This window comes from Hypanus sabinus, chromosome 2 (genome assembly GCF_030144855.1).
Source record: "Hypanus sabinus isolate sHypSab1 chromosome 2, sHypSab1.hap1, whole genome shotgun sequence".
NCBI lineage: Eukaryota > Metazoa > Chordata > Chondrichthyes > Myliobatiformes > Dasyatidae > Hypanus > Hypanus sabinus.
The window spans coordinates 183,317,323-183,330,406 of record NC_082707.1 but is presented as its reverse complement, the minus strand read 5'-3'; the positions used below and the strand labels follow the sequence as shown (position 1 = coordinate 183,330,406).

The following is a 13,084-nucleotide window of genomic DNA, read 5'->3' as shown; positions in this document are numbered from 1 at the left end:
GCGGATTGTTGTTATGTCTCCTGCTCACTATGAAAATGGAGGACAGCTTCTTCTCCCTTACTAGGGTGAAAGAGAACCTGTGGGTTTCCGAATGCCGGATGAATTGTGATAGTCTTTGGGGCGACTGCAAGGCCTGTGTCTTTGCTATCGCCCAGCTCATGCTTGTGCTCAGTAGGGGCTGCGCTTTTTGTTTTGCCGGTGGGAGGAGGAAGGATTGTTGTTTGCTGCTGCCTGCATGCAGAAGGGGGAGCTGGGGGGGTGCTTTGGGGCTCTCACATTTAAATGTCGTTCATTCTTTGGGGCACTTCTCTGTTTTTGTGGAAGTTTTGCAAAGAAAAAGCATTTCAGGATGTATATTGTATACATTTCTCTGATATTAAATGGAATCTTTGAACATAAAGGTGGACTTCTTCACTCGGGTGGTTGAGTGTGGAAGTGGTGGGTGCAGGTCATGCTGCAACATTTAAGAGATATTTGGATAAGTACATGGAGGGGAGGGGTATGGAAGGTTATGGTGGAAATAGTGAGGGGCTTAAGGAGGAGGAATCTGATAGGAGAGGACATGTACCAAGAGAAAAAGAAAAAGATCAAGGTAAAACAATAACATTGCAGTTACAGAGAAAGTGCAGTACAGATAGACAATAAGGTGCAAAATGATAACGAGGTAAATTGTGAGGTCAAGAACACGAGGTTCTGCAGATGCTGGGAATCCAGAGCAGCACACACAAAATGCTGGAGGACTCAGAAAGTCAGGCAGCATCTATGGAAGGGAATAAACCGTCAAAGTTGTGAGTTGAAATCCTTCATCAGGACCGGAAAGGAAGGGGGCAGAAGCCAGAATAAGGTGGAAAGAGGGAAAGGTGGCGGGTGGTAGGAAAGATGGGTGGGTGGGGAGGGTAAGTAAAGTGAGAAGCTGGTAAGTCATCGGTGGAAAAGGGACAGGCTGAAGGAGGGGCACCAGAGGGAGGTGATGGGCAGGTAAGCAGAAGAAAACAGAGAGGGTAACCAGAATGGGAATGGGAAAAGAGAGGAGGAGAAGCAGGGAGAAATTACCAGAAAGGTGAGAAAATGTTGTTCCCACAGTCCTCCATGCAGGTCACCAGGCCTTTGGGGCAGTCTAACGATGGCCCTGAGGGGAGGCAGAATGGAGGTTGGAAAGAGTGGGAAGGAAGGAAAGGGAAAATGACCAGAATGTTGAGAAATCGATGTCCATGCCATCAGGTTGGTGGCTACCCAGACGGAATATTGAGGTGTTGCTCCTCCAGCTTAAGTGTGGTCTCATTGTGGCAGGAGAGTATTTAATCACTGCAAGAACCATTGTTCTGGTGTAGCTGCCATTCCACAGCACAGTGTTTACTCCAGATGATGACAATCGCTGGCTGGTTTAGAATGACAGGACAAACATGATTCACTACAACCGTGCCAGTTCTCAGAAAGATCTCTCCAACTACCTCACTTCTTGATCCTGTTGCACTTATGTAGCACATAAAACAAAAGTGAATGATCAGCCATGATCTCAGAATGGCGGCGCAGACTCGAGGGGCCGAATGGTCTACTTCTGCACCTATTGTCTATTGTCTATTGTCTAAAAGCTTTTCACTGTATCACAGTACATTGGGATGAAGGGGCCCTCAGGACCCACACCACCAAGTTCGGAAATAGTTATTACCCCTCAACCATCAGGCTTTTGAACCAGTGTTGATAACTTCACTTGCCCCACCACAGAACTGTTCCTACATCCTATTCAAGGACTCTTCATCTCATGTTCTTGATATTTATTTTCCTAGTGTAGTTGCACAGCTTGTTACCTTTTGCACATTGACTATTTGCATTTCAGGGTCCTATATGTGACATATAGGTACTTTGATAATAAATATACAATTAACTTCAGAACTTTTTAGTAGTTAACTGGACTCTTACCTTAATGAGTAAGAGTGTTAGTAGATGGTTGTCTCCCTGAATGGAGGCCCAGTGGTGTGCCGCAGTTAAGAGGCAGGTTTAAATGCAACATTTAAGAAAAGATTGATAGGTACGTGGTTGGGAGGGGTAATGAGGGCTATGGTCCGGGTACAAGTAGATGGGACTAGGCAGAAAACCAGGTTGGCACAGACCAGATGGAGCGAAGAGCCAGTTTCTGCACGTAGTGTTCTATGACCATACATATGGAATTAGACCATTCAGCCCATCAATTCTGCTCTGCCATTCAACCATGATATGTGACAATAACAAAGAGATACGAAGAGCATAATCACAGCGTCATGTAGTGTTGAAACAGGCCCTTCACCCATCATGTTCACAGACTAACAAGCATCCATTTACACTCATTCCATTTTACTTTATTCTCTTTACATCCGCATCAACCTCTAACTCTCACCCACACAATACATCATAGTTTTCTGCATTAAATTCCATCTAACACACCTGGGCCTATTCCACCCTAACGATAGGCTGTCAAAGAGATCACAAAGCCATGCTGACTAACCCTAATTAGCCCACGTTTTGCCAAATGCTCGAGACCCTGTCTCTAAGATATCGATCATGTTATTAATGTACCTGCCTCAACCGTTTCCTCAAGCAGTCAGCTCCAATTACTAACTCTGTAAAAAAAAAATTGTCCCTCAGGTTCTTATTAGATTGCAATTAATTAAACCTCTGTCCTCTAGGTCTTAAATATCTAACTAGTTGCATCACCACTTAGTATGGAGGGGCCACTGCACAGGATCACAAGAAGCTATACAAAGCTACAAACCTGGTCAGCACTATTATGGACACTAGCTTGCCCAGCATCAGGAACATCTTTAAAAGGCAATGCCTGAAAATGCTGCATTCATCACTGTAGACTCCCAACACCCAGGACATGCACCTTTCTTATTGTTACCATCAGGGAGAAGGTACAGGAGCTTGAAGACGCATACTCAATGTTTCACGAACAGTTTCTTCCCCTCTGCCAACAGATTATATATATTTTTTTCTTATTGTAATTTATTAGATATTCATGTCTTGCGCTGTACACTGCTGAAAAACAACAAGTTCCACAACATATGCCAGTGATAGTAAACTTGGTTCTGATCCTAATTCCCCAACCCTGGGAAAAAGACTGAGTGAATTCATGCTACCACGGGCCCTTGTGATTTTATACACCTCTGTAAGATTACACACTCAGTCTCCTATGCTCCTATGAATAAAGTCCGATCTTGCCCAACTTCTCTATAGCTCAGTCAGTCCCTCTGGTCAGGAAAAAGCCTTTCACTACATTGCTTTGCCAAATTTCTATCTTTGCTTTTCCATGGGTTTCAGTCTTGCTGGCAGGCCTACCGTACATACAAACACACTGACAAGCACTTTTTGGAAGTCCAAATACCTTACAACAAAACCGTTACTTTTTCAAAAAGTCTGACCAAAATTAGGACACAATGAACCCCTTTCCCTTTCATTGTATGTTGCCAGACCAGAAACATTAAACCAGAGAGATTTAAAGGGCACCTGGAGGGCAAGTTTATTCTCCCCCCCCCCCCCCACAAGGGGCGGGGGGGGGGGGGAGGGTCATAAACACCACAGATTCTGCAAATGCTGGGGATCCAGAGTAACACAATCAAAATTCTGGTGGAACTCAGCAGGTCAGGCAGCATCTACAGAAAGGAATAAACAGTCGATGTTTCAGGCCAAGACACTTCATCAGGACTCATGAAGGGTCTGAACCTAATGAAGGATCTTGGCCCAAAACATCGACTGTTTATTCCTCTATAGATGCTGCCTGACCTGCTGAGGGGGTGGTGGGTACAGGGAATGAACTGCTAGAGGTAGAGGTAAGTGCGATTACAACTTTTAAATGACATTTGGACAAGTACTGTACATGCTTAGGTAGGATTTCGAGTGATATGGACCAAATGAAGACAAACAGGACTGAATAGTGGACAACTTGACCAGCATGGAGAAGATGGGCTGAAGAGACTGTATGAATATGCTATATGAAATCAAAGCAGATTGACCCTTCATCAACTGGATGCTACAGATCTCATGACCAATGATTTACCTCTGATGTCCCGGCTGACAGTCATTCTTCAACCAACACCACCAAAATAGACATCTGATCACCAACAGGTTACTGCTGTGGAAGTTAGCCTTGTACCAAACACCATTCCTCCCATCGTACAGGAATGACTTGTAGATCATACAAGGTGTACGCATAAGAATACGGCAAAATAGGAGTAGGCAATTTGGCCCTCAAACATGACCCACCATTCAATACGACCACGGCTGACCAGTCCCAACCCTCAACCCCTCTTCTGTGCCAGTTTCTCATCACCCTCACTTCCCTGATCTTTCAAAACAATTTCTACATTCACATCAGACTCCCTGGATCACCCGACCTCTACGTCTCTCCACAAGAGAGAATTCCAGAGGCTCGCCAGCCTCTGCGAGAAGTTCCTGCCGCAGTAACTCTGAAAGTGCTCCCAAAGTATGGTTGGGTCAAGGGCTCCAGGATTAAGATGGACTGGTGATACACTTCCAAGTCAGGATGACGCGCAATTCGGAGGGATGGCGGGATCTCCTGCACGTAGAGAGCATGTCTTGTGAGGATAGGTTGAGCAAGCTAGGGCTTTTCTCTTTGAAGAGAAGGAGAGATGAGTTGGTAGAGGTGCACAAGATGATAAGAGGCCAAGATCAAGTGGACAGCCAGAAACATTTTCCCAAGGTGGAAGTGGCTAACACAAAGGTGCAGCTGCCTACAGCAATGAATTCCAGAGATTCACTGGCTAAAGAAATTTCTCCTCATCTCCCTCCTAAATTGACATCCTTCTATTCTGAGGCTGCGTCCTCTGGTCTTAGACCCCCTCATCATAGGAAACATCACCTCCACATCCACTCTATCAATAGCTTTTGACATTCGATAGGCTTCAATGAGTTCTATGTTCCATAATTCAGAAGCAAGATAGTTCCAAATCCAAGTTAGTCTTCAATGAGAAGCTCCCAGTATACACCTCAAAGAATAAGCAAACAGCTTGCCAAAATTTCAAACAGCCAAGCATGCAAAATTAGAGAAACCCAGATTTTTATGATCAACAACTGTTTGGTCTCATTTGCTAAGGTTTCTGTCAACGCTCAAACACAAGCAATGACTGTGGTTGTGATGATTATATTCTGGACTCTTGATTTGTTCCCAATTAAATAAAGGTGTACAAGATGACAAGAAGTTAATGAGAGGATTCCTAGCAGTGTGGAGGAACAGGAACTTTGAGGTCCACATCGATATAATTCTCAAATTTGCCATGCAGGTTGATAAGGTTTGGTAATAAGATGTACGGTGTGTTGGCCTTCATTAGTCAAGGCAATTGAGTTCAAGAGCAACTCTATAAAACCCTGGCTAGATCACACGGTGAATATTGTGTTCCAGTTCTGCTCACCTCACTATAGGAAGGATGTGGAAGCTTTAGAGAGACTTACCAGGATGCCACCTGGATTGGAGACCATGTCTTTTGAGGATCAGCTGAGTGAGCCAGGGCTTTTCTCTTCAGTGATGGAAGATGAGAAGTGACATGATAGAGGTGGACAAGATGATGAGAGGCACAGATCGAGTGGACAGCTGGAGACTTCTTCCCAGAGCGGATATGGCAAATATGACAGGGACATAAATTTAAGGTGGGTGCTTGGTGGAAAGGATAGGGCTATGTCAGAGGTAGGATTTTTCAAGATCGAAGTACATTTATTACCAAAGAGTGGAAGCTGCATGGAACGTGCTGGCTAGAGGGTGGCAGTTGCATCAGGGACATTTAAGAAACTCTTAGGGGCATGGATGAAAGAAAAATGGAGGGCTATGTGGAAGGGAAGGGTTAGATTAGTCAGTTCAAGTAGGATAAATCTTAGAGCAAATTAAAGAGTAGTTTGGCTCAACATCATAGGCTGTAGGACCTGCACTGTGCTGTACTATTCTACATTCAGTTCTGACAGAAGTGTAATTGGGTGCCCAGGATTATTAAGCCTAGATCCGAAGTCCCAGAATACCCTCCTCAATCTCCATACCTTCCCTTGCTCTTTCAAGACTATCAGTCTGTCCCAGAATACCCTCCTCAATCTCCATACCTCCCCTCGCTTCTTCATCAGTGTCCCAGAATACCCTCGTCAATCTCCATACCTCCCCTTGCTCCTTCAAGTCCATCAGTCTGTCCAAGCTGTCAGCTAAAAGGGTCCGAACCACCTTGCGACAGATTTACTTCGATAAGCCTGCGTGAATAGGCAGCACAAGGGTGCAGTGCATAGAACCACTGTCTCACCAGAGAACGAGATTCAATCCTCACCCTGTTCTCCCTAACCCTGGGTAATCCCAAATCCTTTCTCCATCTCCCAAATACGCACAGGCCAATGAGTTAATTGGCTACTGTAAATTGTCCCCAGGTGAGGGGGGAGCTGCTGGGAATATGGGAAGGGCAAAATAGAATCAGTGTGATATTAGTGCCAATGGGTGGCTGATGGTCTGTATGAACCCAGTGGGCAGAAGGGCCAGCTTCCATGCTGCATGACTACAAAATGCTTTTCCACAGAAGGCAAATTTGCCAAGTTCCCATTGATCCTCACTAATTTTTATCAATACACCTTGTCTGGATGCATCACTCTCTGCCTGAGGTAAGAATCTGCCGAGAGTTGTGGACACAACTCAGTACATTACAGAAAACAGCCTCCATGGACTCAGTCTAAACCTCTCACTGCCTCGGTAAAGCAGCCAACATAACCGAAGACACCACCTACCCCAGACCTTCCCTCTTCTTCACACTGGCAGAAAATCTCACCTGGTCCCTCAACACCAGCTCCATATCAAAGAAAGCCCAGCAGCGACTCTACTTTCTGCGAAGGCTGAGGAAAGTCCGTCTCCCACCCCCCATCCTCATCACATTCTACAGGGATTGTATTGAGAGCTTCCTGAGCAGCTGCATCGCTGCCTGGTTCATAAATTGCACCACCTCGGATCGCAAGACCCTGCAGCGGAGAGTGAGATCAGCTGAGAAGATCATTGGGGTCTCTCTTCCCACTCTTACAGACATTTACACTACACACATCTGCAAAGCAAACAGCATTATGAAGGACCCCACGCACCCCTCATACAAACTCTTCTCCCTCCTGCCATCTGGGAAAAGGCACTGAAGCATTCGGGCTCTCACGACCAGACTATGTAACAGTTTCTTCCCCCAAGCTATCAGACTCCTCAATAGCCAGAGCCTGGGCTGACACCTTACTGCCCTGTTGTCCTGTTTATTATTTATTGTGCACTGTTTTTGTGCACTTTATGCAGTCCTGGGTAGGTCTGTAGTCTAGTGTAGTTTTTTTCTGTGTTGTTTCTTACGTAGTTCAGTCTAGTTTTTGTATTGTGTCATGTAACATGGTCCTGAAAAACGTTGTCTCATTTTTACTATGTACTGTACCAGCAGTTAAGGTTGAAATGACAATAAAAGTGACGACTTGATCAGGCAGAAGATACAAAAACTTGAAAGCACATACCACCGGCTCAAGGACAGACAGCTCTTATCCCACGGTTATAAAACTATTGAACAGTCTCCTAATATGATAAAATGGACTCTTGACCTCACAGTCTGCCTCATCTCCTTGCACCTGTACTGCACCATCTCTACAATTGTATCACTGCATTTGTTTAATGCTTTTCCCCTGCACCACCTCAATGTAGGAATGTCATGGAATTATCTGTACGGATGGAATGCAAAGTTTTTCACTGTACCTTGGTGAACGCGACAAAAATAATCTCATTTACCAAATCCAAGGCATGCCTGTTGAAAGTGATGGTGCAGGATGTCACATCGGTCAGAGGGAGATATCAGTGCACATGCAGCACAGAAACAGTCCCTTCGGCCCATCTAGTCCATGCCATACTGTTATTCTGCCTAGTCCCATCGACTGGCACCTGGACCATTCTCCTCCCATCCACGTACCTATCCAAACTTCCACCACTTCACCTGGCAGCTCATTTCACATCTTCACCACCCTCCGAGTGAAAAAATTCCCCCTCACACCCCTTGAATATTTCACCTTTCACCCTTAACCTATGACCTCTAGTTCCAGTCTCACACAACCTCAGTTGAAAATGCCCGCTTGCATTTACCCTATTTGTACTCTTCTTAATTTTGTATGCCTCTATCAAATCTCCCCTCATTCTCCTACACCCCAGGGATAAAGTCCTAACCTATTCAACCTTTCCCTAAAACTCAGGTCATCGGTAAAATTTCTCTGTACTCTTTCAATCTTATTGATACCTGTCCTGTGGGGGGGGGGGGGGGGGTGACCAGAATCGCTCAGAATACTCCAAATTTGGGTCTCACCAACGTCTTATACACTCGGACATAACAGCCCAGCTCAAATGGCTTGATTTATGAAAGCCAATGTGCCAAAACCTCTCTTTACCAGATAGCAAGCTTTATACAACAACACACACAAAATGCTGGTGGAACGCAGCAGGCCAGGCAGCATCTATAGGGAGAAGCGCTGTCGACGTTTCGGGCCGAGACCCTTCGTCAGGACTAACCGAAAGGAAAGATATTAAGAGATTTGAGAGTAGTGGGGGGAGGGGGAAATGCGAAATGATAGGAGAAGACCGGAGGGGGTGGGGTGAAGCTAAGAGCTGGAAAGGTGATTGGCGAAAGTGATACAGAGCTGGAGAAGGGAAAGGATCATGGGACGGGAGGCCTCGGGAGAGAGAAAGGGGGGGAGCACCAGAGGGAGATGGAGAACAGGCAAACAACTAAATATGTCAGGGATGGGGTAAGAAGGGGAGGAGGGGCATTAATGGAAGTTAGAGAAGTCAATGTTCATACCATCAGGTTGGAGGCTACCCAGCCGGTATGTAAGGTGTTGTTCCTCCAACCTGAGTTTGGATGCATTTTGACAGTAGAGGAGGCCATGGATAGACATATCAGAATGGGAATGGGACGTGGAATTAAAATGTGTGGCCACTGGTATAAGGTGTTGTTCCTCCAACCTGAATCCTAACAATGAATGAAATGCAAAATGAATCCACACTCAGGTTGGAGGAACAACACCTTATATACCGGCTGGGTAGCCTCCAACCTGATGGCATGAACATTGACTTCTCTAACTTCCGTTAATGCCCCTCCTCCCCTTCTTACCCCATCCCTGACATGTTTACTTGTTTGCCTGTTCTCCATCTCCCTCTGGTGCTCCCCCCCTTTCTTTCTCCCGAGGCCTCCCGTTCCATGATCCTTTCCCTTCTCCAGCTCTGTATCCCTTTTGCCGATCACCTTTCCAGCTCTTAGCTTCACCCCAACCCCTCCGGTCTTCTCCTATCATTTCGCATTTCTCCCTCCCCCCTCTACTTTCAAATCTCTTACTATCTTTCCTTTCGGTTAGTCCTGACGAAGGGTCCTGGCAGAAATGTCGACAGCGCTTCTCCTTATAGATGCTGCCTGGCCTGCTGTGTTCCACCAGCATTTTGTGTTGTTGTTGTTGTTTGAATTTCCAGCATCTGCAGATTTCCTCGTAGAAAGCTTTATACTTGGTGCCATATTCAGGAAGTGGTTTTAAAATCATCACTCTGGTTAGAGGGTGCTTCTTCTTGACGCGCTGTTAGATGATAACAATAGCTCCAAATTACCAGCATTCACACGTGTGCACCCTACCATCGTCTGTTCTGTAGGCAGCGGGCAAGGTTTTTCCCTGCAACCCACTTCCGCCCTATCAATATCATGTCCACAAGCTCCAGGGTTACAAGGCTACATACACACTCTGGCTGTCCCCAACTCGAGCGTTTGATGGGCGCTTCTGATAGTCCGGGAACCCCCGACGCCATCAGCAATCCGGAATCAGAATTCTCATCACCGACATATGTCGTGAAATATGTTGTTCTGCGGCAGCAGTCGGTTGCAATACATAAAATTGTTATAAGTTACAATAAATAAAAAGTGCAAAAGGGGATGGCGAGGTATTCCCGAGGACCACTCAGGCAGGGAGTCTTCATCTACAACTCGAGCAGTTTAACTGCGGCCTGGACGCGGATGTGGTTTTAAAATATGCCGTTAGAACAGTAAAATCAAAGTGAAAGCGAAAAACTCACATCTGCAACATGATTTTGTGTAGGAACACGCCATCCACTAAATCCATGTACATGGTCCCGTTCTCCTCGCTCGTCCCGCCCAGCGGTCCGAAGGTTTTCACCTGGAAGATTTTTTTTAATGCTCAGTCAGAATGTGATAGTTAATGACAGACAAGACGGTTGGAATTGCTCTATAGTATCGAAGCAGGCTGCGAAGTTACAGACACCCGGCGACCATTTGCAATAGTAAAAAGTTCAGAGTCAGTGACAGATCTCTCCTCTCAGCAACCCACCGCCGCCACGGCAGTACCCAGTTTAAAACAGCCATACCCATCCCACAATCTCCTGTCTCTCTCTGCTACCACCCTTCATTTCTCTCTTCCCTTACAGTCAAACACACGTTCCCCCTTTACACGCCTATATACCCCCTTCTCTCCCCCTTCTGTGTGAAGTACCCTCTCTCATCAACACCGTCTAACATCTCTCTCCCTCCCCTTTTCTTCCCTCTCTCACACACCCTGACGCGAAACTCCTTCCCTCCTCCATGTCCTCTCCCCCTCCTTTCTCAATACCCTTCCCCTCTCTCTCCCCCATCTCATCGACCCTCTTCTCTCTGTTCCTCCTTTCTCCATCCTCTCTCTCTATCACACACTCGGCTTCACTCACCCAGGTGACCAGCGGGCTGCTCATGAACTGCTCCAGCAGCTCAGAGATGGTTACATCCATGGTGAGCATCGAGGAGATCCAAGCCAGCCGAGGGGACGGGTAAGGTAGTGCTAGGGGAGGTACTTAGGGCACCGAGAGAGGGAGCCGGGCAGCCCGGCCCCTCATCACCCAGCGAGGGTGAAGGAGCACAGCGGCCGAAGGTCCCCCGTCCCTCTCCCGGGGCGCAGCCGCCGCCGGGACCACGCGAACCGGTCCGCGCCGATTCACCGAGTGCCGCAAGCCAGGGCCGGCACCATGGCAACGCCGCGGGTTACGTTTCCATGGGGAGCAGCGGGCGGGCAGGGGTGGTGGGGGGAGAAGTTGTCCAAGTCGGAGTCACGCCGACCCGCCGCTGGAATCCCGAGACTTCGCAAACTGATACGAAGCGGCGGAACAAAGCGGCGCCCGCAACATTGTAATCAGCGCTTGCAAACCACCACAGAGCGACAGAGCGCTCCGCCAATCGCCGCTTGCAGATCTCTCCACTCGACCAATCCGCTCATCGCTGAGGGTAGTGGGGCGGGGTCTGGGAGCGCGCCGCCCTCTGGCGGGACGCAGTGTGAACTACACGCGCATGGTGAGTGAGTGAGTGAGTGAGTGAGTGAGTGATATTTATTTACACGGAGTGCAACAGGCCCTTCCGGCCGGCCCACCGAGCCACGCCGCCCAGCATCCCACCGATTTAATACTAGCCTAAACACAGGTCAATTTACAATGGCCAATTGACCTACTAATTAATCGCCACGTCCTTGGACTTTAGAAGGAAACAGGCGCACTCGGAGGAAACCTACGCATATAGGGGAAAGGACATACAAACTTTCATACAGAGGACGCCAGATTTGAATACCTAACTCCGACGCCCTAAACTGTAATAGCATTGCGTTGACCGTAAACCTACTATGGCGAGTGAGTGAGTGAGAGAGCCGGTGTTGAGAGGGTGAGGGAGCTGGTGCTGAGTGGGTGAGGGAGCTGTGAGGAAACTGGCTATGACTGCACTCAGTCCCTGCTCAGTTCAGAATACAAACAAAACTGCTGTGGAGACATAAGAACTTAAGTTCAAAGTTCCAAGTAAATTTTATTATCAGAGTACGTATGTCACCACATACAAGCATTTTTCTGCAGGCATAGTCAGCAAATGCATAGAATAGTAACTATAACAGGATCAATGGAAGATCAACTAGAAGACAACAAACTGTGCAAATGCAAATATAAATAAATAGCAATAAATAACAAGAACAAGATAAAGAATTGAATAAACTCCTCTCAGTCTACCAGGCAGGTACAGGTTTTGATTTTAACCGATGTTTCATTGACAAACTCTGCCATCTTCAGCAGGGTTGATGCCTAGGCACGTCTAGTCCAGCTATATATATACCCCCGTTATCTATCCCCCCCCCCGACTGGTTAGTCCTCAACAAATCAGGTTTCCACTGTCCCACTTTGTTTATAATCAAATTCCAGTTTTTACTTAGAGCGAGACCTTCATCGTTGTTAAAATTCCTTTCCTCTAGCTTTATTTCATTGGCTTCCTTCACCAGGCGGTCTCAAAAGCCCAGGACTAGACGGGTATTGGTTAAAATCGATACCAGTAGCCCGAGAAGAGTTTATTCATCATATATGCTGGGAACACAATAGATCCTTTTTTAAGAGAAAGAGTCTTTAAAAGATCATTGGTTGTGGGAACATCCCAATGGCTGGGCAAGTGAGTGAAGTTATACCTTTTGTTCAAGAGCCTGATGGCTGAGGGGTAGAAACTGTTCCTGAACCTGATGGTGCGACTCCTAAGGCTCCTGTACCTTCAACTTGACAGAAACAGCGATTATTAGTTGATTATTTTCACATATATTTTCAGAGGCAGTGAAAAACTTGTCATGCACACTCTCCGTACCGATCATGTCATGACCACAAGACAATGAAATAGTACAAGGGAAAACAATAACAAAATACAGAGAAAGTGCAGTGCAGTGACACCGAGCTTCAAGGGCCATAACCAGATAGTGAGGTCAGTAGTCTGTCTTGTACCAGAGGACCTTGCAACAGTCTTATAACAGTGGGGTAGAAGCTGTCCTTGAACCTGGTGATAAGTGCTTTCAGGCTTTTGTATTTTGGAAAGGTTTGGTGTGGGTGGGGTATTTGATCATGCTGGCAGTGAGGCAGTGAAAAGAGTGGACAGAGTGCAAGGAGGGGAAGCTAGTTTCTGTGATGTGACAAGCCATATCCACTACTCTCTTCAGTCTTTTTGTTATCACAAGCAGAGGAGTCGCTGCGATGTACTCAGATAAGGGACTGCAGGTGCTGAATCTGGAAGTAAAATAAAACAAGATGCCA

At 46.6% G+C, this 13,084-nt stretch overlaps 1 protein-coding gene across 2 annotated transcripts in view; it reads right to left on the bottom strand.

Annotated features, from left to right (window-relative positions):
* ccdc88c (coiled-coil domain containing 88C) overlaps nt 1–11,138 on the bottom strand; it is a 230,042-nt gene extending 218,904 nt beyond the window's left edge. The window contains exons 1-2 of one of the 2 annotated variants that reach the window (XM_059960992.1): nt 10,718–11,138; nt 10,073–10,173 (exon numbers count right to left, since the gene is read on the bottom strand). In XM_059960992.1, the coding sequence (XP_059816975.1) occupies nt 10,073–10,173; nt 10,718–10,786 (170 nt within the window). In that variant the 5' untranslated portion in view covers nt 10,787–11,138. The remainder of the gene's footprint in view (nt 1–10,072; nt 10,174–10,717) is intronic. The other variant, XM_059960988.1, reaches the window with a different exon arrangement.
* Nucleotides 11,139–13,084: the final 1,946 nt, after the last annotated feature.